The following is a 27,728-nucleotide window of genomic DNA, read 5'->3' as shown; positions in this document are numbered from 1 at the left end:
GTGTAGCATGGTCAGAGTGTTTTGAAGATACTTTTGGTGTGTGCTGGCTTTGATGAGCCAGTCGTCTAGGTATGGGAAGACAATAATTTGTTATCCTCCCAGATAAGCTGCTACTAATGCTAGGCACTTTGTAAATACCCTGGAAGCAGTAATTACTCCGAATGGAAGTACTTTGAACTGATAGTGTTTGCCTGCTATCACAAATCTGAGATATTTAAGATGAGCTGCATGAATGGGGATGTAAAAATATGCGTCTTTTAAGTCCAGTGTGGACAACAACAACAACAACAACAACAACAAAAAAATCGCCTTGCTGCAGTAGAGGAAGAACATGTTGAAGTGTTACCATGTGGAAATGTTCTGACAGTATGTACTGGTTTAACTTTCTGAGATCCAAAATTGGCCTTAAGGAACCGTCATTTTGGGGAATTAGCAAATAAAGAGAGTAAACCCCAGAACCTTGGTACTGAAACAGAATTTGTTCTATGGCTCCCTTTTGTAAGAAGGATTGCACCTCTAGTTTGGGTAAATGCAAATGGTCTGACAACAGTTTGTGAACGTGAGGTAGAATGTTTGGTGGATTGGAGGTGACCTCCACGCCATAACCATGTTGGATAAGGTCTAGTTCCCATTTGTCAGTTGTTATAGATTGCCAAATGGAGATAAACTGTTGAAGTCTTCCCCCGATAGGTGTTGAGTGATTAGGGGGCAGTGTGGGCAAGTCACTGTTTATTAGGGAAGGAATATGCTACTTACCAGTATGCATCTGTTCTTGGCATGTAGAGCTGCAGATCTATACACTGTGCATAGATCTCCATCTGGTGTTGGGCCCGGATGTTTGCAGTTTGTTTTTGTTCTTGGACAGTCTTTGGAAGTCACGAGTTCGGTGACTCCTCCTTCGGTCCGTACTGCGCATGAGCTTCGGTTCCATCCTCAGATTGTTTTTTGCCAGCAGGGAAAAGATGGAGCGTAGTGATAATAGTAAAGAAACCCATGTGTGTTGTATCTAAATAAGATAGACTGGAACGGATACAGGTAGCCGGGGAGGCGGGTGGGCGTGTATAGATCTGCAGCTCTACATGCCAAGAACAGATGCATACTGGTAAGTAGCATATTCCGTTCGAGGCATATGAGCTGCAGATTATACACTGTGCATAGATTATATAGCAGTACCCAACCCTGGCGGCGACCACCGGTATCCGTTGCAGTGGTTTGAAACAGTGTCTTTAGTACAGCCTGGCCCACACTAGCTTGTTGTTTAGAGTGCACGTCTACACAGTAATGTTTTGTGAAGGTGTGCGGTGTTGACCATGTGGCGGCTTTGCAGATGTCATCTAAGGGTATGTTCCCTAGAAAAGCCATAGAAGCCCCTATCTTTCTTGTAGAGTGGGCTTTAGGTGGAACAGATAATGTTCTTTTTGCTTTGTGATAGCAAATTTGTATACACTTTACAATCCACCTAGCTATCCCTGATTTTGAGATGGGGTTGCCTTTTTATGCGGTGGAGAGGAGACGAACAACTGTTTAGTCTTTCTGAAAGGTTGCGTTCTTTGTATGTAGTACAGTAAGGCCCTTTTAACATCAAGTGTATGTAGAGCCCTTTCCGCAACAGATTGAGGTTGCGAGAAAAAAACTGGTAATTCCACCGATTGATTAAGATGGCAGGGGGAAATGACCTTGGCAGAAATTTTGGATTTGTGCGAAGTATCACCTTGCTGTGATGTATCTGTAAAAAGGGTTCTTGTATAGTGAACGCTTGTATCTCGCTAACCCTTCTAAGGGAAGTGATAGCTACGAGGAAAGCTGTTTTCCAAGTCAGGAACTGTAGCTCACATTTATGCATTGGTTCGAAAGGCGGACCCATTAGCCTTGTAAGAACTACGTTTAGATTCCACACAGGTGAGGATGGTGCCCTGGGCGGAATTACTCTTTTAAGGCCTTCCATGAAGGCTTTAATAGCAGGCACTCTGAAAAGAGATGAATGCTGTCTGTTTTGCAGGTAAGCAGCAATTGCTGCTAGGTGTAGAAGGATGGATGAATACGCCAGGTTACACCTTTGAAGATGGAGCAGATAGCATATGATGTGCTGTATGGATACATCTAAAGGGTTGATTGTATTGTTACGGCAGTAAACAACAAATCTCTTCCACTTTGCGGCATAGCATGCTCGAGTGGTAGGACGTCTGGCTTCCTTGATAATGTTCATGCAATCAGGGGGAAGGTTAAGGTATCCAAATTCTAAGATTTCAGGAGCCAGATCGCAAGGTTGAGCTGAGCTGGGTCCGGGTGCCCGATTTCTCCATGGTTCTGGGTTAGGAGGCATGGGGACAGGTGCAGTTTTTGATGTGGCACCACCGAGAGCTGTAGTAGTGTGGTGTACCACGGCTGCCTGGCCCATGTTGGAGCTACCAGAATGAGTGTGATGGAGTGCTGTTGTAGCTTCCTTACCACTAATGGAATTAGCGGGAGAGGTGGAAAGGCATATGCAAATTTGCCTGACCAGTTCATCCATATCGCATTGCCTTTGGACAATGGGTGTGGATATCTGGTGGCGAAGCTTGGGCATTTTTTGTTTTCGTGGGTGGCGAAGAGGTCTATCTGAGGATGCCCCCACTTGTGAAAGAATGGATGAAGAACTTGTGGATGCAGTTCCCATTCGTGCATTTGCTGCGTTTGTCTGCTGAGGAGATCTGCCATGGAGTTCTGTATACCTGGGACGTGTTATGCCAGGAGAAAGATTTTTTGTGGCATTGCCCATCTCCATATGCTCTGTGCTAAGTGAGAGAGCTGGGGAGAGTGTGTCCCCCCCCCCCCCTGTTTTTGAATATAATACATTGCAGTCATATTGTCTGTGCGAATGAGGACTGCCTTGGCTGAGATTTGTTTCTGAAACGATTTCAGGGCTAGAGAGATCGCCAATAACTCCAGATGGTTGATGTAACCTCTGTTGTGGCGTCCATACACCTTGTACTGTGAGGTGTAATAGGTGCGCTCCCCAGCCGGAGAGCGATGCGTCTGTTGTTAGAATCACCTGAGGAACCGGGTCCAGGAACGGTCGCCCTTTGGAAAGGTTTGTGGTGTTCCACCACTGCAGAGAGCGATGGGTGCGACCGTCCACCAACACCAGATCCGTCAGCTGTCCCAGGGCCTGGTTCCACTGGCGTGCTAGGCACTCTTGGGAGTGGACGCATGTGAAGTCTTGCATGAGGCACTATGAAGATGCAAGATGCCATCATCCCTATTAGTTTCATGAACACACTTGCTGGGAGAGAGTGCTGAAGGAGGAATCTTTGGCGCAAGGCTTGTATGCTTGCGATTCTGGCTGAGTTGGGATAGGCTATGGCTTTTGAGGTGTCTATAGTGGCACCGAGGTATTGCTTTGTGTGAGACGGTATCAAGTGGGACTTTTGGTGGTTCACCGTGAAGCCTAGCTGGTGGAGTAGTTGGATGGTAGTGTTTGTATGCTGCACACACTGGTGGTAGGACGCGGCTTTTATGAGCCAGTCGTCCAGGTAGGGGAAGACGTGAATGTTTTGTCTTCTGAGGTGTGCCGCCACTACTGCCAGGCATTTGGTAAACACCCGTGGTGCGGTTGTGACCCCGAAGGGGAGAACCTTGAACTGATAATGTTGGCCGTCCACCACAAATCTGAGGTACTTTCTGTGAGCAGGGTGTATTGGAATATGAAAGTATGCGTCTTTCAAATCCAGTGTAGTGAGAAAGTCGTCCTGACATAGGAGTGGGAGAACTTGTTGGAGGGTTACCATGTGAAAATGGTCTGAATGGATATATGCATTTAGAGGCCGGAGGTCTAGAATGGGCCGTAGGGTCTCGTCTTTCTTTGGTATCAGAAAGTACAGAGAGTAGACCCCTAAATTTTGCTGATTGATGGGGACCTGCTCTATAGCTTGTTTTTGCAGGAGAGAGAGAGTACCTCTTGTTTCAGGAGTGTGGTATGTTCTTGTGACATGGCACGTTGTCTGGGTGGAATATTTGGGGGGGTAGAAGTTAGTTCGAGACAGTACCCTGACCGAATAATTTGGGTCACCCATTTGTCTGATGTTATGGTCTCCCAGGTTTGAAGGAAGTCTTGTAGTCTGCCCCCGACCGGAGTGGAATGGTCTGGGGGGAGCGGGGGAAAGTCATTGTGTGGGCGGTGTGGCAGAACGGGCGGTGTTGGTTTTGCCCCTGCCTTTATTATTGTTTCCTCGATATCCACCTCTTTGATAGCCCTTTGTGAAGGTATTCTGAGGAGGGGACTTATAGGATGTGGAGGCGTTATCGGAAGAGTAACCTCTGCTAGAGCCTCAAAAGGAGGAACGGCGAAAGGAGCGTCTAGGGGTGTGTGATTGTAGTGCTTCCATAGACTTCGCCGTATCTGTATCCTTCTTCATTTTTTCCAGGGCTTCGTCTACTTTTGGGCCAAATAAGTGTTGTTGGTCAAAAGGGTGGTTCAATATAGATGCTTGGACCTCTGGTTTAAAGCCTGAGATCCTGAGCCAGGCGTGGCGGCGAAGCAGAACACTGGTGTTTATAGCCCTAGAAACTGTGTCTGCTGCGTCAAGTGCACATTTAATAGAGGTGTTAGTAATAATCTCTCCCTCTTGTATTAGTTCATGAGCCTTATTTTTATATTTCTCTGGGAGATGTTGCATGAGAGCCTCCAGCTCATCATAGTGCGCTCTGTCGTACCGCGCCAGCAGCGCCTGCGTGTTGGCGATGCGCCACATATTGGCAGCTTGCGAGGCAGTGCGTTTGCCTGACGCATCTAAGAGCTTGGACTCCTTATCGGGTGGTGGAGCCTCACCAGATGACTGAGAATTGGAGCGTTTACTAGCTGTGGATACCACTAATGAGTCCAGGGGCGCAGGTCCTTTAATATAGGCAGGATCTGTGGGGGCTGCCTTGTATTTCTTTTCTATTCTGGGGTTTAAGACCCTAGCCCTGACGGGGTCTTTGAAAACCTCTGTCGCATGTTTGGTTACCCCTTTAAGCATGGGTAATATAGCGGTGGATTTATCTGCGATGTCAAACGTGTCAAGTAGGAAGTCTTCCTCAACTGGATCACTGTGTAACTCCACCCCATGATAATGTGCCGCCCGTTGTAAGAGGTGGTGGAACCCCAGGGAGTCCTCTGGTGGGGATGGCCTGGATGGATAAAGATCATCCTGAGGCACATCTGGGACATCTGGATTGTGATAATCCTCCCATGGGTCTGGTGTTCCTGCGGGGCATCTGTTGGATCATAGTATGGATCCCCTTGGTCATCAGGGTCTGGAGACGGGGTCGGAGAGCGATGAGGCAAGGGTGGAGAAGGTGGGGGCGGAGATGGAGGGAGTGGAGGAGGTGGTGGGGAGGGTACTCTGAATGGGGATGTGGCAGAGTCCTTCCGTTTTGGCGGTGGAGGAGGAGTTGGCTTGTCAAAATGTCTTTTCTTGGAAGACAAAGTTAAATGTCCAGTCTTTGGATCCTTTGTTAAAGTCTTTTGAAGAGGATCTGGCGTGAAAAACTCCTCCGGCACCGATTCCTCTATCGGTGCCGATGTTTTCAGAACGGACGGCTTCGTTGGTTTATCCGCGCCATGCTTTCTCGGGGCCTCAGATTTTTTGTTCGGCGCAGAGGCAGGCTTCGACACGGAAGCGTCGGTGCCGAGGGATTTATGTTTGGTCGGCACAGAGAGGCCAGGTTTCGACACCGATGGCTTCGGAACGGAGCTTGGTGTGGTTTTCTTCGGTGCTGAAGGGTGTTTTTCGGCGCCGCTAGGAGGCTGGCTCGAGCCCGAGCCGCCAGGAGACTTGTGATGCTTTTTCACCGGGCCCGAAGGTGGGGTGATGGAAGCGGTATGCTTGGTTTTCCCGAGGCCCGGAGGCGAAGGGGTAACCGGAGTCTCTTTCGGTATGGGCGCGGGAGTGGGAGGGGGTAGAGTACTCACGACCCTCTGCGCCGGTGTGATCTCCTCCACGTCGGAGTCGTCGGCCTCGGAAGCGCTGACGACATCGTCCTCCTGTTCGGTGTGCTGCTGTCCCGAAGCTCCGGTGTCTTCCCCGAAGATTTCAGGTGGAGCCGAGGTCGATGAGTGCGTCATGGTGCGTCGAGCTCGTCGATCCCGAATAGTCTTTTTCGATCGAAAAGACTTGCAGGCGGGGCAGTCTCGGGCCTCTTGTTCAGGAGAGAGGCAGAGGTTGCACACCTGATGGAGATCGGTGTGGGGAAATTTAGACCCACATTTTGGGCACTTCTTGAAGGGAGTCCTTTCCATCGGCCGAGACCGGAGTCGAGATAGGCCCGAAGGCCGCTGCCGATGCCTGGAATCGAAGAAGTGCCGAAGAGAGAGATGAAGAAGCCGATTTCGTCTGAAGAATCTCGATGGACGAGGATTTTTCGTCGAAGGTCGAACTGGAAAGGTTCGAAGCCGGAGCACGAAGTATCACATCCGAGCCCGGTGGCGGAAAAAAACAATCTGAGGATGGAGCCGAAGCCCATGCGCAGTACGGACCGAAGGAGGAGTCACCGAACTCGTGACTTCCAAAGACTGTCCAAGAACAAAAACAAACTGCAAACATCTGGGCCCAACACCAGATGGCGATCTATGCACAGTGTATAATCTGCAGCTCATATGCCTCAAACAGGGGTGTTACGTGGTGTGGCGCCTTTACCCCTGCCTTTGGAATTGTTTCCACTATATCCTCCTTTGTAGAAAATTTTAGAGGAAAAGGATTGGTTGTTTCCTTTGTAAGAGGAAGCCTTGGGGTCTGAGGACGTTGTTTTGGACCCTACTCTGTAAAACAAGCGGCAAAAAGAGCCTCTATTGGTTGGGGACTAGAGCGCTCTCATGGATTTTGCTACTTCAGTGTCCTTTTTCATTTTTCTAAGGATTGTCAACTACAGGACCAAACAAATGTTGTTTATCAAAAGGAGTGTTCAAAACGGACTGTTGAAACTCTGGCTAAAACCCCGAAATCCTAAGCCATGCATGCCTTCTAAGGAGGCTGCTGGTATTGATCTCCCTAGCTGCGGCGTCAGCTGTGTCTCAAGCGTATCCTTTTGAGGAGTTAGAGATGAGTTTTCCCTCTTCAACTAACTGCTGTGGCTTAGTTTTGTGTTTGTCTCGGAGATATTGAAGCAGTTGCTCCATCTCATCCCAGTGTGCCCTGTTGTACCTAGCTAGTAGGCCCTGTGTGTTTGTGATACACCAGTGGTTAGCGGCTTGAACAGCTACTCATTTTCTAGAGGCATGTATAAGTTTGGATTCTTTATCTGGGGGAGGAACATCCCCAAGGGTTTGCGAGTTAGCTCTTTTGCAAGCTTTGCTCACTACTAGGGAGTCAGGAACCCAGGGCCTACGTCCTTTCCCAAAAAACTGCATTCAAGCCTACACCCAATTGGTATCTCTGGCCACAGGTCAGCCCTTGGTAAATGGCACCACAGGTACCCAGGGCACTGCGACCAAAGAAGGCCTCTAAGGCGTGCAACACTTATTGTGCCATCCTTAGAGGTCCTGTACCTTCACACTCACACACTGCCTTTGCAGGCTGCGAGTTTTGGCGCAGAACAAAGTGAAGAGTCGGCATGGCACACATCCCTGTGTGCCATGCTTACAAGCCACTGCCCTGACATAGATCAGTCACCCCTCTAGCAGGGTGCACTATACCAGTGGTGAGGGTACAGGTGCATCAGCCCTGTACCCCTACAGTGTCTAAGTCCATTCTTAGGCATTGTAAGTGCAATGCTGCCATTAAGAGTATATGGTGTTGGGAGTTTGTCATTAACAACTAACTCCACAGCACCATAATGGCTACACTGAAAACTGAGAAGTTTGGTATCAAACTTCTCGGCACATTAAACCCACACTGATGCCAGTGTGGAATTTAATGAAAAATGCACACAGAGGGCATCTTAGATATGCCCCCTGAAAACTAACCTACCACTAGTGTCCAGGCTGCTTTCAGCTGCCACCACAAGACATGTTTCTGGACCCCTGGGTCGAGAGCCTGCTGCTCTCGGGGGCCTGAAACAGTGCACATCCTGGGACGAGGTGCCAAGCCTCCTCCCTCAGGATGGGCAGGGTCCATGAAGGGGAAGCTTTTAAGGCTTGCAGCCTTTGTGAGCTTCCCCAGGCCACTTGCTGCTTTCAGCAACTGGTCCCTGTGAGAAGTTGGCCTGGTATATGCTGTCCACTAGTTATAGTGGGCACCTTGCACCAGTCCAAACAACCCCTTATTGATGATAGGTTAAAGACAACCTTATTTGAAAGCTATCCTAGTGGTAGCTATGGAGAGCAGCCTTCAGGCTAAGTCTTGAAGGATTGTAAAGCAGCTTGTTTTACCAGTCTACAATCTCTTGAGTGGCTAAATGAAAAGAGACCACACCAGGTATATATATAAAATATATGTATTTATTTCTAAACACACCCTACTAGTCTCTAGAGGTCAAAGCACATATGTTACAATTCAAATATCACAGTAAATTAGCACAATATACGATAGGCCCTAGGGGCAAACCAAACCATATATTAAGAAAGTGGTAGAAGAACCAAGACTTGACTAGACACAATGCCTAGAGCCTGCAGAATCGCTGGGACCCCAAGGAACCACTCAAGTTAGTGACACAGGGGACCCACAGGGAACGTGTGCAGTGTGAGAACCCAGCCGCGAGCTCCGTCAGCTTCTATGGGGAAAGTCGCGGTTGGAAATTTAAAGTTTAAGGACACTTAGGAGTGGACTAGGAACAAACCCTTTTGGACTTGGATGGTCCTAGGGCCAACACCCACGGGAGCACCGGAGTACTCGTGTTACCTCACCCAGGGAAGCCGGATGCATAGGTGTCAAATGGTGTTGGGTCGCGTTGTCGTTTTCCATGGCAGCTTGCTGGTAAAGTGCTGCTACCGGGAAGATGAGAAGTGTCCGAAGGGATCCAAGCCTGGATCGAAGATGTGAAGAACCTGAAAGCAGAGGGGACAGAGTCTGGGTCACTTGCCAGTGACCAGGGGCATGATAGTCGAATGCCCACCGATGTCGGGTGCTTCAGGTGCGAGGAGGGGAAGCTTGACTCTTCAGCCACGAGGACCAGGAGGTGTCGAGGACGACCAGGAGCTGGATTCGAGCTGTCCCACGAAGGATGTAGAGTGCTGCAGCGCCGGTGCCCGGATTGGACGAAACAAGCCTTGGCAACAGCAACCCACGCAGGAAGAGGAAAGCTGCTTAGGTGCGGACCAGCAAGGTCTTGGGGACTCCCCAAGCGATGGAGAGTCAGTGCACGTCTGGAACAACCAGGGAAGCCCAATTAAAGTTACAGTTGCCTTAACATGGACCCACCAGTCAACGGACCAGGGATCGCGAAGGAGCCTTGAGCGAAAACACAAAGAGCGGGGCTTACGGAACACTCGCGGAGTGTAGGCCAGCAATCTTCGGTGTAAAAGGTGCTCGGGGTCTGGGCTACCAGTAACCCAATGCACAGCCTCAAAGGACGTCGAGAGGCTGATGCACTTGCAAATGTGCACGGTGTCTAGGGGTTCCAGTTCCACGGTACCCACGAGGGCTACAGGTCTCCGCTTTGCTGGGGCTCGGGTCAGCCTCTGGGAAGTGTGGAAACCCACCTCCTGTGTTGCAAATTCTTCGGCGTCCGGCGGGAGCTTCGGACATGTAGACCAGACAGATACGTCTTTGGTGCCTGCCAAGCAGGGGAGTAACTCCTTTACTCCAAGGGAGATTTTTCAGTCATCTAGTCGTGTAGATCGTCGAAGTTCCGGGATTTCTGTATCAGAGTTTCGTCCAGGTGTAATCTAAAGTCCTGTAGCCAGGGGTTCCTTTCTTATACCCAAGGAAGAGGTTGGACATACTCTGGGGACCCACCTATGGGGGGGGGTCAGGAAAGAGGGGTGGCTACACCCATTTCCTTTGTCCAGTTTCGCGCCAGAGCAGGGGCTGGTAGCCCCTGCAACCGGTTTGAACTGGGCTATGCACAGGGACACCAAATGTGCCCCCAGTGCGGACTTCAAAGCACTCTTGGAGTGCTCCCACCCAGCCCTAATACACTAAGGCCTGTCTGGGACGTGAGAACACCTCCCTGTGACGGGAAACCTATTGTCCAGGCCTCCCCTGCCAGAGTTTCGGTCAGCAGCAGGAGGCCAGACTCGTGTCTGTGGCTTGCAGCATCCATTTTGTGATGCCAGGGTTTTGTTAGCTGGTACCGGGTATACCGGTGCTGTCATGTCTCTCCCTCTAGAAGGGGGTGGTCATACTCCCACACCAGTTACTGTCGTGGAGGTATGATTCCAAGGTGCAGCCATCCCATAGTTAGCATTTACCGTTTGGTTAGAATGCACCTAAGAGTATATGATCAGGCTGCATCACAGACAACCCCAGAGAAGAGAGTCCGAAGGCTGCAGAGGGGCTCTGCTCATGCATGGGCACCCTCTCACACAAAACCAAGCACCCTGCCTTCAGGATTGATAAGGCCTGCCATAGGGGTGACTGATAGGTTTATATGTGCAGTGATAGGGTGAGATATAGTGAACCTATATCTCAGTAAGGGGTGCATGCACCACCTTACTCAGGCTGCAGTAGCAGACCTGTGGTGTCATTTTGGAGGGCTTCCCATGGGTGGCATAATACATGCTGCAGCCCCTGCTAGGCCTCTGGGGTACCTATGCCCTGGGTGCATGGTATACCATATACTAGGGACTTTTAAGGGCACCCCAGAATCCAATCTGTGGGGTACCTAAGGTACTTGTAATCAATTTAAGGGAGAAAGCAGATAGGCTGGGGTCCTGAATAGCAGGATCCCAGCCAAACTAAGTCAAAAACCAGCAAAACACCAGGAACAAAAGTGGGGGCAACCATGTAGTCAGATTCCAACTTCCTACAGTCCCTACTGGTTCTGACCACCACTTTGGGCAGGGGAACCGGCGGGAAAAATAAGTGAGGAAGAGAGGTGTGCCCACCTCTGCCAACTCCACCCCTAAGGTGGGGGAGGTGAGGTGAGGCACAAATCTGTCCCTGTCATCTTTCAGATGGAGGACCTCAGACAACAAGGAAAAAAATTGTGCCACCCTCCCACTGGAGGGTGGCATAATAGGGGGTGTACCCCCCCAAAAAAGGGAGCCATTGGTCCCAAACTTTTACCAACCTGTAACGCCCCTAAATCTAGTATTTAAGGGGCCCCCTGAACCTTACTTCCTCAGACCAGAAGAAACTACAAGAAAAGAAGAAGGACCGAACAGCCGTGCCGAAGCTAACAAGAGGAAGACGTCCACTTACTTGGCCCCAGCCCTAACGGCCTGTCTCCACTTCAAACCTGCTCCTGCAAAATCCCGCTGTGTCCTGCTGCCAGCAACCTCGAAAACCCCAGAGGACCTACCTGCCTTCAACCACAAAGACTGTGTCTCCCGTGAACACAGGATTTGTTAATCTCCAACTTCTGGCTCCGGCCGGACACCGCGAATCTGCACCTGCCATCCATGACCCAAGCTCAAGTGGGCAAACACCACAAGGAAGTCCTCCCGGCGATCCTGACCCGAGATTCGGCAATCTCTGAACTGCCTCAAACCTCCAGCCAACACCTGCAGCCTAAATTCGGTAGGTCCCCCCAACCGCGACCAGGAGGTGGTAAGAAGATCCGACCATAAAAGACACCCTTGCACCCGATGCCTCACAGCCTTGGATAGTCCAACCGACGTTGCCTAACCAACCCCCAAGATCCCAACTTAGCTCTCGAAGTCTGCAGTGACTTTGCAAACCGGTTGTTCCCCATTGCAAACAACAGGGCGCCCAACGTCAAAACAGCACCCTGCAGCCGGCCGCCCTAGTGCCACTGAGGGTGCACCTTTGATGCTACTTTGTTTCCTCATTTGCCCTGAGTTAACGTCTAGGAGCTTTGCTCCTACACCCAAGTTGCCTGCCCATCAGCTGCCATCAAACTCAGGTCTCCTATCCCCCATTGGATAATATTGGGCCTCAGCACTCTGCACCAAGCCACCCTAGTGCCGCTGAGGGTGTAACGAGTGCGCATCCCTGACCCTGGGGGACCCCTTAGTCTACCCCCAGAACCTCAACTCCCACTACCAATTATTTACCCTAAAAACGATAACACTATTTTCCTCCATAGCATAACATTGACTGTTTTTCTTGGAAAAGTTTTTAAGTGTCGAGGTGAAAACCTAAAGAACTTTTTTTAAAATTGTACTAACAAAAACGATCTTACTTACCTGTTTACAGGAAATGTTCAAGTGTAGTATCCTTGTATACTACACTGTGTAAAAAAAGTAATCTCTAAAGTAACTTACCTGTAATTTTCCTGTAATTTTACTCAAAATCCTATACAAAGTATATGTACTGTATTCTGAAAAACATTGCATTATCAGTAACACTACTGTAATCAAATCACATTTACAATTGCAATCAAAACTGTGTTATAATCTGTATATTTACTGCAAAGTGCTTACCACTTACCAGGCTTGCTTGGTTCTAGGAAATACAATAACTAAAAGAATATTTTTATACAAAAACACTTGGTCTGAAGTTCAGTCTTTGAGTGTGTGAAGTCATTTGCTCACTGTGTACAACAAATGCTTAACAGTGTCCTCTGATAAAGCCTTACTGCTCGACCACAAATAAAGAGTGAGGTGCTTTCTAACTTTACCTCTGCCTACCTTTGGGGTTCCACTGGACTCTCTGCACACTATACCTCAAGTACAGAGCCAGCTTCCTACACTCATCATGCCTTTAATCATAGGGAGTGTTTGACTTGGCCTATGTGTGGACTTAAGTGTTTCAAATAGAAAGTCCTTTACTAATGTTTCTCTATGTAATTTTACCACATGACACTCTGCTGCTCTGGCAATGAGCTGTTGTTAAGCCAAATTATAATCTGGTGGTGAAGGTTTTGCAGGATAAAGGACTGGCTCGTCTACTGGAGGGTCAATGGTGTAATCATTTCATGGGTCTACAGGCAAATAAGTATCATCACCCTGATCCACATCTGGATCTGTATGTGGACATTCCTGAGGTGTTATGTGTAATGGATCTTCAATTATTAATTGTGGAGAAGATGATGGAGGTGGAGAGGGTTGTGGGGCAGGATAACCATGTCCTCCTCCTTCTTTAAGGGAATCTTATCAGTAGTGTCCTCTTCAGGAAGCTTGTGTTTCGCTGCATTTTTGGTTAAAATGTCCCCAGTATCAGGATTAATATAAATTTGCTTTTTTTTGCGATCCAATTTGGCGTTAAGAACGTCTAAAATGGTCCTGGAGGCTCGAGAGCATTGTCCTTGGATTTAGGTGTCGAAATCGACTTGTCTTTCTAATGTTTCGGCTCCGAATCGTGCTTGAGTTTCGTAGCGGAGGGTTTCGGCTCCGAAGCATGTTTTGTGTTTCGAAGCAGAGGGTTTCAGCTCCGAACCAGATTTGTCATTTGAGCCGGCTTAATTCGGATCCGAAGCTAATTTCAGCCGACTCGATCCCGAGCCGGAAGGCTTGACGGTTTGTTTTGGTGCTGAGCCGAGAGGCGGTGCTTTGGAAACATCATCTCGGTGCCGACCTTGGCCAGAAGTGTAATCAAGCAAGGCTTGGGTCCGTAACTCCCCAGACTGGACCACCTCAATATTGAAATAAGCAAACAGGATGTCGGGGGGGGGGGGGGTTATTTTGATTAGAGTTGTGATAAACCTTAGACCATTAATTCCAAAGTTTTCAAGCTTTATTACGCTTATTTTTGATATTTCAACAAAGACATTCATAAATCAATAGAGCATGTCTTTTCAAAGAAACACCACATTAGTAAATCGCACAATTCAAAAACATTTGAAATAGAACTATATACAACATTTACATAGTGCAAAAAAAAAATTGTGAGAAAAAATAATAATATATGGGAAGTTTTTGCAAACAAATAATAACAAATCAATAATCACAAGAAAAACATCAATAACTCATGTTTGCCAGCCTGAAATTAAACCAGTCCTACATTCATATTAACACCAGACGGACAGTTACTCATTTTCTAAACACATGTTTCCTGTCCTGCCTGTGAGAGGATGTGGATACCTAACCTACTGGTGGGTGTTGTCAGAAGCTGCGGAGGGAAATATTATTTAACATGCCTCATGACACACCTCATCAACAGTCCCCCATACTCAAAGCCTGACCGTGGCCAGAAGACAGAGGTGGTGCCGTAGCCTTATTAGTTTTAGAAGGGGATTTAGGGGGCGAGGGGTCTCACGGCACCCTGTCCCGGAGGCACATCTATATCCGGAGTGTGTTGGATGCTTTGGCGCTGCATCTCTCGCCGTCAAGCCAGACGATCGCTTAGAGTCTTCTTGGACCGAAACGACTTACAAGCGTCGAGGTTGTCCTCCTTGTGCTCCGGAGAGAGGGACAAGTTACAAAGTTGATGAAGGTCGGTGTGAGGGTACTTGGCTTGGCACCCAGGACAGAAGTGGAATGGAGTCAGTTCCATCGGCAGAAGGCTGGCCCGATGTGGCAAGGCTTGACGGCCACTCACAATGTTTTCGATCGAAAATGGAGAGTTTGTTGATTGATCCGATATGTGGAGAACAAGGAAATGCATACGGAAACAATACCGTAGAGGGTAGAGTGGATTGCGCACGGAGGGGAACACTAAGAACGGTTTCGAACCGGAGCACAGCAATACAAGTCTGAACCCGATGGCGGAAAAAAAACAATCCAACAATGAAGTAGAGGCCCATGCGCACTATCACTGAAAGGAGTCGCCGCCTTACCTTGTGACTGGAAAGACTTCTTCAAAGAAAAACAACTTATAAATATCCAGACCCAACACTAGGTGGCAGGAGTATGCAAAGCATGTATATCTACAGCACACATGCCTCAAACAGGTAGTTGCAGTAATCCAGTCTTGGGATCACAAGGGCCTGCACAACTGACTTCTTAGCCGCCAAGGGAAGCAAATCAGAAATCTTGGCTAACATTTTCAGCAAGGTGAAACACTTTCCAGCCTAGCAAGCTATTTGCTCATCGAAGGAGAGCATTACATTAAACCATATTCCTAGGTTTTTCACTTAGGCAAGAAATAGGCCACGACGCTGAGGACCAGACAGATGGTTGCTTTCCAACTATGAGCACCTCTGTTTTGTTGGCATTAAGTTTTAGCCAGCCAGAGTTCAGCCACTGAGCCAGTTCTACCAGACTGGACCCTAAACGTATTGCAGATCCTCCTTCATCCTGAGCAAGCGTGATAATCAAGTGTGTCAACGGCATGGGACATCACGGTGGCATTGTGTTTGCAGATGACATCTGCCAGGGGGCGCATATAGATGCTGAATAACATGGGGCTTAGCAGAGAGCCCTGTGCCAGGGGCAGCACTTCAGAAACAGAAGGAGTCTGAACTACTTAGAAGGTGCGATCCTGAAGGTATGAGGCCAACCACTTTAGTGCCAGGGAGCACACACCACAATTCCAGAGCCGTTGTAACAGCAGGCTGTGTGAGACAGTATCAAATGAAGCACTTAAATCCAGCAGGATCAAAGATGCAGTGTGACCTCTGTCTGCAGCATATCTCAAAGACTCTAAGACAAGCAACAATGCGGACTGTGTTATATTGAGCCCGAAAACCTGATTGCGACTCATGATGCAGGTTATTAGATTCTATAAAAAGTGTCAGTTGAATATTGCCATGTTTCTCGGGGGGGAACGGCCGCAACAAAGCCGGAAGAGACTGGCCTGCCAGAACGCCGCAAGTGTAACCACACTTGCCTGAACAATGCATTTGCCTAAACCTCGCATATGCGTGGTTAAGGCAGATAGCGCTCTAGTGTTCAGGATGGGCAGGTATGCGTCAGAACAGGAAGCTCCGGACAGGTAAGTGGGGCTGGGGGAGGGGGTAGCTTTTATGGGTGTGTTTGGGGGTGAGTTTTTAGTAGTGGGGCGGTTTTAGTGCTTAGGGTGGGGAAATTCGGGTAGTTTATTTAATTAGGGGCAGGGTTTTAAGCCTCAGGTCAGTGGAAGGGGTTGGGGTATTTTTAGGAAGGGTTAGTATATGGTAAGCAGCATGGTTTTTGGCTTCAGGGCGGGGGGGATTAAGGGGTAGTTTTAAGAGCAGGGCAGGTTTTAGGCCTCAGGGGGGGGGGGGGGGGCAAGATAGGGGTTTCGAATTTTAGGGCTTAGGTCGGGGCATACGCCCTTACCATACATGCCTTTAGTGCGAGAATGTGTGGAAAAGGCATGTGTGGCAAAGGAATGCGTGGTTGAGACGCATTAGTGGTTCGGTCTGCGTGGTAGAGGCATGCATGGTTTAGCAATGTGTGCCTCTATCATACGCCCGTTTCTCGGCTACTTTCGCAAAAAAGGGGAGAAGCGAGATAGGTCTGACGTATTCCGGTAAGGCAGGATTCAACTAAGGTATTTTGAGAAGGGGCTTAACAATGGCACGCTTCCAGCTTTTGGGTATCAGACCAGAGGAGAACCAGATGCTCAGAAGATTGCCCAGTCTACGCAGTGTGGATTGCATGGCTTATATTAGGATTTTTGGGGGAGAAGGGTCCTCTGGAGATACTGTTTTAACTCTGTTAACCAGGGCCGGGAGTTCGTCCAACAAGGGACTAATAAAGCTGGAAAGATCATATGAAAAGGCAACGGCTTCCAACCAAGTCTCAGGGCATCCTAGATCACTCACCGATTCAGAGAAAGACTGGGCAATACAAGCCACCTTATCATGAAAGAAGTGAGCAATGGTATTACAGCTCAAAAGTGATGCGATCCAGAGAAGTCGGGGAGTTGACGATTGAAAACAATACCCTAAATGAATGGTGGACAGATTTGATCCTATTGGCAAAGAAATTCCTATGAGAGGCACAAATTCTTTCCTACTGGCGTCTGCACATGGGTCCATCTCCAAGGTTATCTGCACTTTATCTATTAAGCGTGATCATAGGCTCAAACCTCTCATTCAAGACCAAAGTGATGACTCATTCACTCACTCAGGCCTCTCTCAAATGATACAGTCATAACTAGCACCAGAGATGTCCCATCTACATCATGTCAATTCAGAACACTGAAGTCGGACAAGATCTATTCTGAACAGACAGGAACACATTATGCTTACTTGCGTTAAAAGCTGTACGCTTCCTTACCAGTCATAAGAATTATATCTTTCAAAGCACTTTGTATTACACAACAGGCAGTACATGGAGCTTGCAGACTGTACAATCAAAATCAAATCAAGAATGTTTCCATACCAGATAATTCCTTTTTTTGTGTGGTTTTTTTAGAAAACTGCATAGGCTAAAACTTATATGCTGTACAGACATTCAAGCTTTGGAATACACTCCCAAACAGAATTCAAGGCCAGTTAGAATTTAAAGAAGCAAGTGACTCAAACTACAACTTTGATGTATTTTTAAGCAGCATGCGAATTAAAACTCAAACTCCCTTTGACTGCAACTCCATGAGTAAGTGTCTCCTAAATTCTGCTGCAACAATCCTGGAGCACACAATCGAGCCTCACACAGGACAACAAAACTCAAAAGCTGACACTGCAATCAACATCATTCTCTCATGGAGTAACAACCTACTTAACTAACTGGAAAGCATTATAGAAATACCACAATACAATGGTCCTGGGGGACTTTGTTTTTAAGTCTATGAAAAACCCAGTTGCAGCATACTATAGGTTTTCAATAAAAGAATGGTATAAGCTTACTGTGATGTTAGCAAAGGCTGTTCCAACCATAAAGTAGAACACTCTGGGGTGAAGCTCGAGGATGTTCGATGGAGATAAGAAGACCCACAGGGTTGAAAATGTGAATAGCAGCAAGGGTGATATGATGGGTAGCATGGACTCATAAAAAGACGTATGCTTCAAGGTGTTACTTCGATATGATCTGTAAGTAAATAAAAAAACATGAATATATAAGAACGTGCTCTCTTAAAAGCCCCAATGCTGACAAATGAGGAGAATTGTTTTGAAAGCTTTTGAGTGGCTTTTGTAAGCAAACAATGTTGCTTCCCTCAAGAGTCAAAGTCGGCAGTGAGAATAAATCGCTCCAGAACAGATAAACCGATTCACCACCCATGCCTAGCTCTTCTGAAGTACAAGCCTCCTTTTCCATGCCACTGTTAAAGGAGAAACCTTAATTTCAGAAGTTCCTATGGAGACGAGTGGACAATGGTGTGTAGGTAGGAGTGTAGACCCACTAAGAAGTGATAGCGGGGTAAACTAATGTTGTAGAATGACATTCCAGTTTCTTTATATTATTAAGTGAAATCATACCTGGTTGGTAAACAGAGTGTAGGGATTTTCTTTGGCAAAGATTTACTGCAATACCTACAGCCCGTACCAAAGATTTGAGCAGAAACAAGAATGTTCACATTCTGTGGAGAAAAGGGCAGGATGTGTTGTCTCTTTAGAGTGCCCTAATGAGCAGACAGACCAATCATGACAGCACGGAGGACTGGCCCTCTAAAACACTCCAGCAGCTTGTAAAGCAGAACTACACAATATACCAGTCAAATGTTTGTTTTAAAAATGTATTTTCTAGGACCAGGACTCTGTGTGACATCATGCAACAGGCATTGAGGGGGTTTACATGAAGAGCAAGGGAACTCAAGTATGCAAGAAAACTTTTATCCCCTAATCCAGCACCATTCCACTTCCACACTGCTTCAATTCTCTACTATGTCATACCAAAGGGAATGAGCACCAGTAGAACCAGATGCCCAGAACAAGATCATTCCACCTACATTCCCCACCCAATACATGCAAAGGTGATAGTCTGAGGTGCACTTTGCACACTTTACAGCGTGTTTTTATGGTTGGATAGAATCGTACACAATAAAATTGTTTCATACTAAAATGAGCGACTTCTATAATATTGAGAACTGTCAGTGCTATTATCAGTGTTTAGTTTAGTTGCTCTGACCTGGTTTCCCCTCCTGATTCTGGTGACTGTTACTTTTGGTAGCACTGTTTGTGGCGTAAACTCAAATCATAGATTCCTCACCATGTAAATTTTCCTAAATACCAGACTGGATTGGGAAACTTTTTACAATAGCTCCTAGGCACCAGCCGCTGGCACCATCACCATCAGCCTCTATTGGGACTCTGTCCCACCTCCAGACATGACAACACAGAGACAAGGAAAAACCTCTGCAAGCTGAAATCAAATTATCTATCTTGGCTTTCGGCACCCTCAGACATGTGGCACGGTTGACGGATCGAAATGAATAGTTTTGAACCTTATTCCTTAAAATCCACTCCACACAACAGGTAGATCGTTAGGTGGCAAGCAGTTATTGCTTAGATTAAGTAGTCACGAGAAGGAATATGCTACTTACCAGTATGCATCTGTTCTTGGCATGTAGAGCTGCAGATCTATACACTGTGCATAGCTCGCCATCTGGTGTTGGGCCCGGATGTTTGCAGTTTGGTTTTCCTCTAGCAAAGTCTTTGGAAGTCACGAGTTGGGTGACTCCTCACTTGGTTCGTATTGCGCATGGGCTTCGGCTCCATCCTCAGATTGTTTTTCGCCAGCAGGGAAAGATGGAGCGTAGTGGTAACAGTAAAGAAACCCATGTGTGTTGTATCTAAATAAGATAAGACTGGAACGGATACAGGTAGCCGGGTGGGCGTGTATAGATCTGCAGCTCTACATGCCAAGAACAGATGCATACTGGTAAGCAGCATATTCCGTTTGAGGCATATGAGCTGCAGATTATACACTGTGCATAGATTATATAGCAGTACCCAACCCTAGCGGCAACCACCGGTATCCGTTGCAGTAGTTTGGAACAGTGTTTTGAGTACAGCCTGGCCCACAGTAGCTTGTTGCTTGGTTTGCACATCTACACAGTAATGTTTTGTGAACGTGTGCGGTGTTGACCATGTGGCTGCTTTGCATATGTCATCTAGTGGTATGTTTCCTAGAAAAGCCATAGAAGCCCCTATCTTTCTTGTAGAGTGGGCTTTAGGGGGAACCGATAGCGTTCGTTTTGCTTTGTGGTAGCAAATCTGTATGCATTTTACAATCCACCTAGCTATCCCCGATTTAGAAATAGGGTTGCCTTTATGTGGTGGAGAGAAGGAGACAAATAGCTGTTTGGTTTTCCTGAAAAGTTGTGTGCGTTGGATGTAGTAAAGTGAAGCCCTTTTTACATCCAGTGTGTGTAACGCTCTTTCCGCAACAGTTTGAGGTTGTGAGAAAAAGACTGGTAATTCTACCGACTGGTTTAAATGGAATGAAGAAATGACTTTGGGTAGAAACTTTGGGTTGGTGCGGAGTACAACCTTGTTCTGATGCATTTGGAGAAAAGGTTCCTGTATAGTGAGTGCTTGTATTTCACTAACCTTTCTGAGGGAAGTGATGGCCACTAGAAAAGCTGTTTTCCATGTGAGAGATTGGAGCTCACATTTATGTAATGGTTCAAAAGGGGGTCCCATTAACCGTGTGAGAACTATATTCAAATTCCAGACCGGTGAGGGTGGTACTCTGGGTGGAATTACTCTTTTGAGGCCTTCCATGAAGGCCTTGATGGCAGGCATTCTGAAGAGTGATAGGTGCTGCCTGTTCTGTATGTAAGCAGCAATGGCAGCGAGATGTAACCTAATGGAAGTATGTGCTAGGTTACACCTTTGTAGGTGGAGTAAATAACATATGATGTGCTGTATGGACACATTTAAAGGATTGATTGTGTTGTTGTGGCAGTAAACAACAAATCTTTTCCACTTTGCCGCATAGCATGCCCTAGTAGTAGGGCGTCTAGCTTCCCTGATAATGTTCATGCAATCAGGGGGAAGGTTAAGGTATCCAAATTCTAGGACCTCAGGAACCAGATCGCAAGGTTGAGCTGAGCTGGGTCCGGGTGCCTGATCTCTCCATGGTTCTGGGTTAGGAGGCATGGTGAGAGGTGTAGCTTTTGGTGTGGTACTACTGAGAGTTCCAGCAATGTGGTGTACCACGGTTGTCTGGCCCATGTTGGAGCTACTAGGATCAGTGTTAGGGAATGCTGTTGTAGCTTTCGCACCACTAATGGTATTAGTGGGAGAGGTGGAAAAGCGTATGCAAATTTGTTTGACCAGTTCATCCATATCGCATTGCCTTTGGACAATGGGTGTGGATATCTGGCGGCGAAGCTTGGGCATTTTTTGTTTTCGTGGGTGGCGAATAGGTCTATGTGTGGATGCCCCCACTTCTGAAAGAACGGGTGAAGAACTTGTGGGTGAAGTTCCCACTCGTGGATCTGCTGTGTCCGTCTGCTGAGCAGATCTGCCACGGTGTTTTGGACTCCTGGGACGTGTTGGGCCAGGAGAAAGATTTTTTGTGGAATTGCCCATCTCCACATGCTCTGTGCTAGCTGAGAGAGCTGTGGAGAGTGTGTGCCCCCCTGCTTTTGAATGTAGTACATGGCAGTCATGTTGTCTGTGCGAATGAGGACTGCCTTGCCTGAAATCTGCATCTGGAAGGATTTTAGGGCGAGGAAGATTGCTAGTAACTCCAGATGGTTGATGTGGAGTAACTTTTGTTGTGGCGTCCATGTGCCCTGTGCTGTAACAGATGAGCTCCCCAGCCGGAGAGCGATGCGTCTGTTGTGAGGATTATCTGTGGGACCGGGTCCAGGAACGGTCGACCTCTGGAAAGGTTTGTGGTGTTCCACCACTGCAGAGAGCGATGGGTGCGACCGTCTACCAACACCAGATCTGCCAGTTGTCCCTGGGCCTGGTTCCACTGGCGCGCTAAGCACTCTTGGAGTGGACGCATCTGGAGTCTTGCATGGGGCACTATGAAGATGCAAGAGGCCATCATCCCTATCAGTTGCATAAACACTCTTGCTGGGAGAGAGTGTTGAGATATGAATTTTTGACGCAGAGCCTGTATCTTTGCAATCCTAGCAGGATTGGGATAGGCTATGACTTTTGAGGTGTCTATGGTGGCACAGAGGTATTGTTTTGTGTGTGATGGTACAAGGTGGGATTTTTAATGGTTCACCGTGAAACCTAGCTGGTGAAGTAGTTGGACTGTAGCGGCGGTATGTTGCACACATTGTTCGTAGGACGTGGCTTTTATTAGCAAATCGTCCAGATACGGGAAGACGTGAATGTGCTGTCTTCTGAGGTGTGCAGCCACTACTGCTAGGCACTTGGTGAATACCCTTGGTACTGTTGTTACCCCGAACGGGAGCACCTTGAACTGGTAGTGTTGCCCGTCCACCACAAATCTGAGGTACTTTCTGTGAGACCGGTGTACTGGAATATGAAAGTATGCGTCTTTCAAGTCCAGAGTGGTGAGAAAATCGTTCTGGGAGAGAAGTGGGAGAACCTGTTGAAGGGTTACCATGTGAAAATGGTCTGAGTGTATGTAAGAGTTTAGAGGTCTGAGATCTAGGATAGGTCGTAGAGTCTCGTCTGTCTTTGGAATCAGAAAGTACAGGGAGTAGACCCCTAAATTTTGCTGATTTATGGGGACCTGCTCTATGGCTCCTCTTTGCAGGAGGGAGGTCACCTCCTGTTTTAGCAGTGCAGTATGTTCTTGAGACATAGGGCGGTGCCTGGGTGGAATGATTGGGGGGCGCAGATGTTAGTTCTAAGCAATACCCTGACTGAATAATTTGTGTCACCCATCTGTCTGAGGTGATTGTCTCCCAGACGTGAAGGAAATGTTGTATTCTGCCCCCAACCGGAGTGGAATGGTCTGGAGGGAGCGGGGGAAAGTCATTGGGTAGTAGGTGTGGCAGAGCGGGCGGTAATTGTTTTGCCTCTGCCCTTATTATTATTGCCTCTGTATCCGCCTCTTTGATAACCCTTTGTGAAGGTAGATTGAAGAGGGGATTTGTAGGACGTGGATGCACTATCCGAGGAGTAGCCTCTGCCCGTGCCTCGAAAGGAAGAGCGGCGAAAGGAGCGCCTAGGAGTCTGCGACTGTAGAGCTCCCATGGATTTCGCCGTGTCAGTATCTTTTTTCATCTTTGAGGGCTTCATCAACTTTTGGGCAAAATAGATGATCTTGGTCGAATGGGTGATTTAATATAGAGGCTTGTACCTCAGGTTTAAAACCTGAAACTCCGAGCCAGGCATGACGACGTAGAAGGACACTGGTGTTTATGGCCCTGGAGGCTGTATCTGCTGCATCTAGGGCACAGCGAATAGAGGTATTAGTTATTAGTTTTCCCTCTTGGATCAATTCATTGGCCCTGTTCTTATATTTTTCAGGGAGATGGTGCATGATGGTCTCTAACTCATCGTAATGTGCCCTGTCGTATCTGGCCAATAACGCTTTCGACACCGAAGGCTTTGGTACTGGGTTCGGTGTGGAGATGGAGGCCGATCTTTTCTTCGGTGCCGAAGGGTGTTTTTCGGTACCGATGGTAGGCTGGCTCAAACCTGAGCTGCCGGAAGGCTTAATAGGCTTCTTTACCGGGCCCGAAGGTGGGGTGTGAGAAGCAGTGTCCTTGGTCTTACCTAGGCGCGAAGGTGTGACCGAAGCCTTTTTGGGTGTCGGTGTGGGAGGGAGTATTGTACTCACGACCCTCTGCGCCGGGGTGATGTCCTCCACATCTGAGTCGTCGGCCTCGGAAGCACTGACGAGGTAGTCGTCCTCCTGTTCGATGTTCTGCTGTCCCGGAGCTTCGACGTCGTCCCCGAAGATGTCGACTGGAGCGGAGGTCGAGGAGTGTGCCATGTTGCGTCTAGCCCGTCGATCTCGAATGGTCTTTTTGGAGCGAAAAGATTTGCAGGCGGGACAGTCTCGAGCCTCGTGTTCAGGGGAGAGGCAGAGGTTGCACACCTCGTGGAGATCGGTGTGGGGAAACTTGGACCCACATCGAGGGCACTTCTTGAAAGGAGTTCTTTCCATCAGCCGAGACCGGAGCCGGAATAGGCCCGAAGGCGCCGTCGACGACCGGAATCGAAGAAGTGCCGAAGAGAAGGTGATTAAGATGATTTATTATCTGAAGGATCGCGATGAGCGAGGATTTTGCGTCGATCGGTGAACTGGAAAGTTCGGAACCGGAGCGCGAAGTATTACATCCGAGCCCGATGGCAGAAAAAAAGAATCTGAGGATGGAGCCGAAGCCCATGCGCAATACGAACCAAGGGAGGAGTCACCCAACTCGTGACTTCCAAAGACTTTCCAAGAGGAAAAACAAACTGCAAACATCCGGGCCCAACACCAGATGGCGAGCTATGCACAGTGTATAATCTGCAGCTCATATGCCTCGAACAGAGGGTTACTGAAGGTAAGTAACTTACTCTTTTGACGGATATTGTGAATCAAGACCACAGAAAAGCCCTTTCTAAGAAAGTGGAAATAAGGAGTGGGTTTTACACCAGGACGTCCTGCAGGACAAAAAGGACTTTGAAATTGATACAGTACCACATATTGAAAGTATAGACAGATGACCATGGCAGGTATCCAAAACAAGAACACCAGGAGCTAAAGCAGTAGATGCAAGACGGCCGTTTGGAAGATCCTTTCAAGCAACCCAACACTTGATCATCAAAGCAGTTCTCCTCAATTCTATCAATATGGAAAGTAAGAGCAAGCCTTGGGTCCAAATCAGTGAAGTATCAGGTGTTCTCTGGGTACGTGTGGCAGAGACAATGCTGGGAGAGCGATAGGCTGCCCACACAAAGGAACTCCATTTTCAGGCAAAAGGATGCATGCTCCCCAAGTAGCAGTTGGCCAGGCTACAAAAATACAATACAGATGCTGATGTGATGAAACTTGTAGCTTGCTGATTCAATGTGCAGAAATGATGGTAATAAGCCATACCATCTACAGTTTCATGAGCCTCAATATACAACTGTGCATAGGTTCGAAAAAAAGCACACATTAAGAATGCCAAGACCAAATGAACTTCCTACAGTGGCAAAATAAATTGAGCAGAGAGAAACATATGTGAATGCTCCTGTAAGAAAACCATCATAACAGGTGACTTGGATAAAGAGTGTTGATCAGACAATTCAAGGAAGGCTGAAGGGGCCAAATAATTGCCTTTAACAATGTTCACAGCAAAGTCTTAATTGGCCATAGACAAGACAATACAAACAGAACATAAGGCAGTTTAATGGACATAGGATCAACTTGTTTTTCTTCACATCATGTGGCAAATTTAACAAAATGGCCTGAAGATAGACTTGGTGGAGGGGCGGTGAGCCTCTGATTGACATTCACCACCTTCCAGTGAAAGATCGAAATCTCTCATTTGGTTCTGTTCAATCATCCTGCACAGAGATGTACATTTTGGAGGATGAGCACTCCCCCCCCCCCCCCCCCTGGTTACTCCATCATTAGGAAAGATGCACCCGACAGAAAGCCCCTGGTTACTCCATCATTAGGAAAGATGCACCCGACAGAAAAGGGGGTGGACTAGCTATAATCTATATAAATGAACTTCGACTCGCCCTTTTAAAGAACACAGACCACCTAATCTTTGAATACCTTGGCGCTGAACTCACTGTGCAGGGCTCTCCCCCGATTCGACTACATAATATTTACCACCTTCTGAGTGAAACCCTTCTCTTCGATGATGAATTATCAGACATTCTTACACAATCCTCACTTTGACTTGAAAAATCTCTTCTTAGGAGATTTTAACATCCACTGGAATAATGTGGAGGATCCCATGGTCATGCGCCTCATCAACCTTCTAGAGATGAATGACCTTAAGCAACTATGTCACACTCCAACTCATACCAAAGGGGCCACACTCAACGCCATCATTTCCAACATTGACTTGACCTCCCTTTCATCATCCCCATCGACTGGTCTGACCATCACCTCATTCTGTTTAAGATTGTAACTAGTGCCCTACTACCCCCTACAAATAATATCAAACCCATGAAATGGACTAGAAACCTTAAATAAACCCCCCTGGTGAACTTGAGTCTAAACTCCAAGCTCAACTTCTTCTCACTCCTCTCACCCAAAATGCTAATGAGCTCACTGAACACTTCAATAGGACTGTTAAGGATGTCCTGGACCAAATATCCCCTCTTAAACAAACAAAGAAAAATTCCATCCAAACCTTGGTTCAATCCAGATCTCAATAACGAAAGATGATCACTTAGACTAGCTGAAAGAACATGGAGACAACACCCCTCTCCCTCTCATCTCGCCCTCCTCAGACCTGCGAGATCAACTTATGAAAAACACATTTTCAATTAAATGGCAACCTTCTTTTGAGTTCCACTAGATTGTGCTAAAAATAGGCCCATAGAACTGTTTAACATTGTCAGGAAACAAACATCTCCCCCAGAGTTGACCGCTTCAACAAAGATGAGAGGAAATTGCTAACTTCCTCTTGGACAAAATCGCCAAAATAGATCAATCCTTCCATCTAACTCGGGTCCCGCCCAGCTCCCAATATGCCATTGACGTTGCCATAGACTTATCTCTCTTGTCGACTCTGCCCCCACCACCTAATCCCTCCACTCTCCTACCCGTTCCACCTTCTCCTGATGTCATCCTTTCCAACTTACAGCTGAAAAATAATGCCTCCTGGCATAATTTCCATCTATGACTGAGCTTGAAGTCTTTAACATCATTGCTAAACTCAAGCCGACCTCACACACCAAAGACCCTCTCCCTTCTAACCTTGTCCAAGATCTAAACCACATCATTGCCTGTTACTGGACTACTATCATTAATGCCTCCCTTGCCACAGGATGTTTCCATGACTCCCTCCAACTCGGACAAATCACTCCCATTCTTAAAAACCTCACTGCTGACCCTACCAAAATCTCTGCCCTATCTCTAACCTCCCACTTCTTTCTAAAACCCTTGAAAAATGTGCACTGCTTCAATTGGACAATCACATAAGTAATTTCAACTTACTTGACTCCTTGCAATCCAGTTCAGAAAAGGCTGCAGAACAGAAACCGCCATGTTAAACATAGTGGATGACATCCACTGTTCCCTTGACAATGGTGAGACCTGCCTACTTATACTCCTCGACCTCTCGGCGGCCTTTGATACAGTTAATCATTCTTCCTTACTTAATTCACTTAAAGCTCGCTTTGGCCTTAATGGTATTGTCCTTAAATGGGTCGCCTCTTACCTCCAACACAGAACACAACAAATCAAAATCAATGGCTGCCTCTCTAATCCTACTCCTGTCTCCCTGGGTGTCCTTCAGGGCTCTATTCTCTCCCCCTTTCTCTTCAACCTCTTTATGGAACCCCTTACCCTCATTCTCAAGCAAGCTGAAATCAACTATCACCTCTACACTGATGACACCCAACTGTACTATAAGATTAGATCACACTCTTATGTACTTCATCTAATCAATACCCTGAGTAAGATCCAATCCGGGTTCTACTCCAACCATCTCAAACTGAACCCTAAAAAACCTGAAATCATTCTCTTCTCTCCAAAAAACAAACGGGCTCCCCATCCAAGGCTGGATCTCGGACCTTAATGCCCTTAATTGTTCCCTCTCCTTATCCAACTCATTGAAATCACTTGGTCTCACTATTGACAAAAACCTAACTCTTAATGACCACATTAAAAAACTCAGCTAAAGGATTTCTTTTCACTCTCCGACATCTCAAAACAAGCATTAGAAATGCAATAGGTCTCGCATTTGTTCGACTTGGAGCGATTGGTATTGTAAATGTCAAAGTTTTTTTACCTATGCAACAGATATGCCCTCCTCACCTTAATAAAATAAAGAACTCAGTTGTGTATGTTTTTATGTACTATTAACATAGCTATAAAAAAATTAAAAAAATGTCCTTTCCATAATAAAACACTAGCCAATCTT

The 27,728-nt window shown here is 47.2% G+C and overlaps 1 protein-coding gene across 1 annotated transcript in view; it reads right to left on the bottom strand.

Moving 5' to 3' along the window:
* Nucleotides 1-27,728, bottom strand: part of SELENOI (selenoprotein I) — a 309,374-nt gene that overhangs the window by 90,083 nt on the left and 191,563 nt on the right. The window contains exon 8 of the mRNA XM_085613176.1: nt 17,674-17,854. Coding sequence (XP_085469302.1) covers nt 17,674-17,854 — 181 coding nt within the window. The remainder of the gene's footprint in view (nt 1-17,673; nt 17,855-27,728) is intronic.

The sequence above is a fragment of the Triturus cristatus genome, chromosome 6 (genome assembly GCF_964204655.1).
Source record: "Triturus cristatus chromosome 6, aTriCri1.1, whole genome shotgun sequence".
NCBI lineage: Eukaryota > Metazoa > Chordata > Amphibia > Caudata > Salamandridae > Triturus > Triturus cristatus.
The sequence above is the reverse complement of the archived record's forward strand: the minus strand, read 5'-3'. Positions and strand labels throughout refer to the sequence as shown.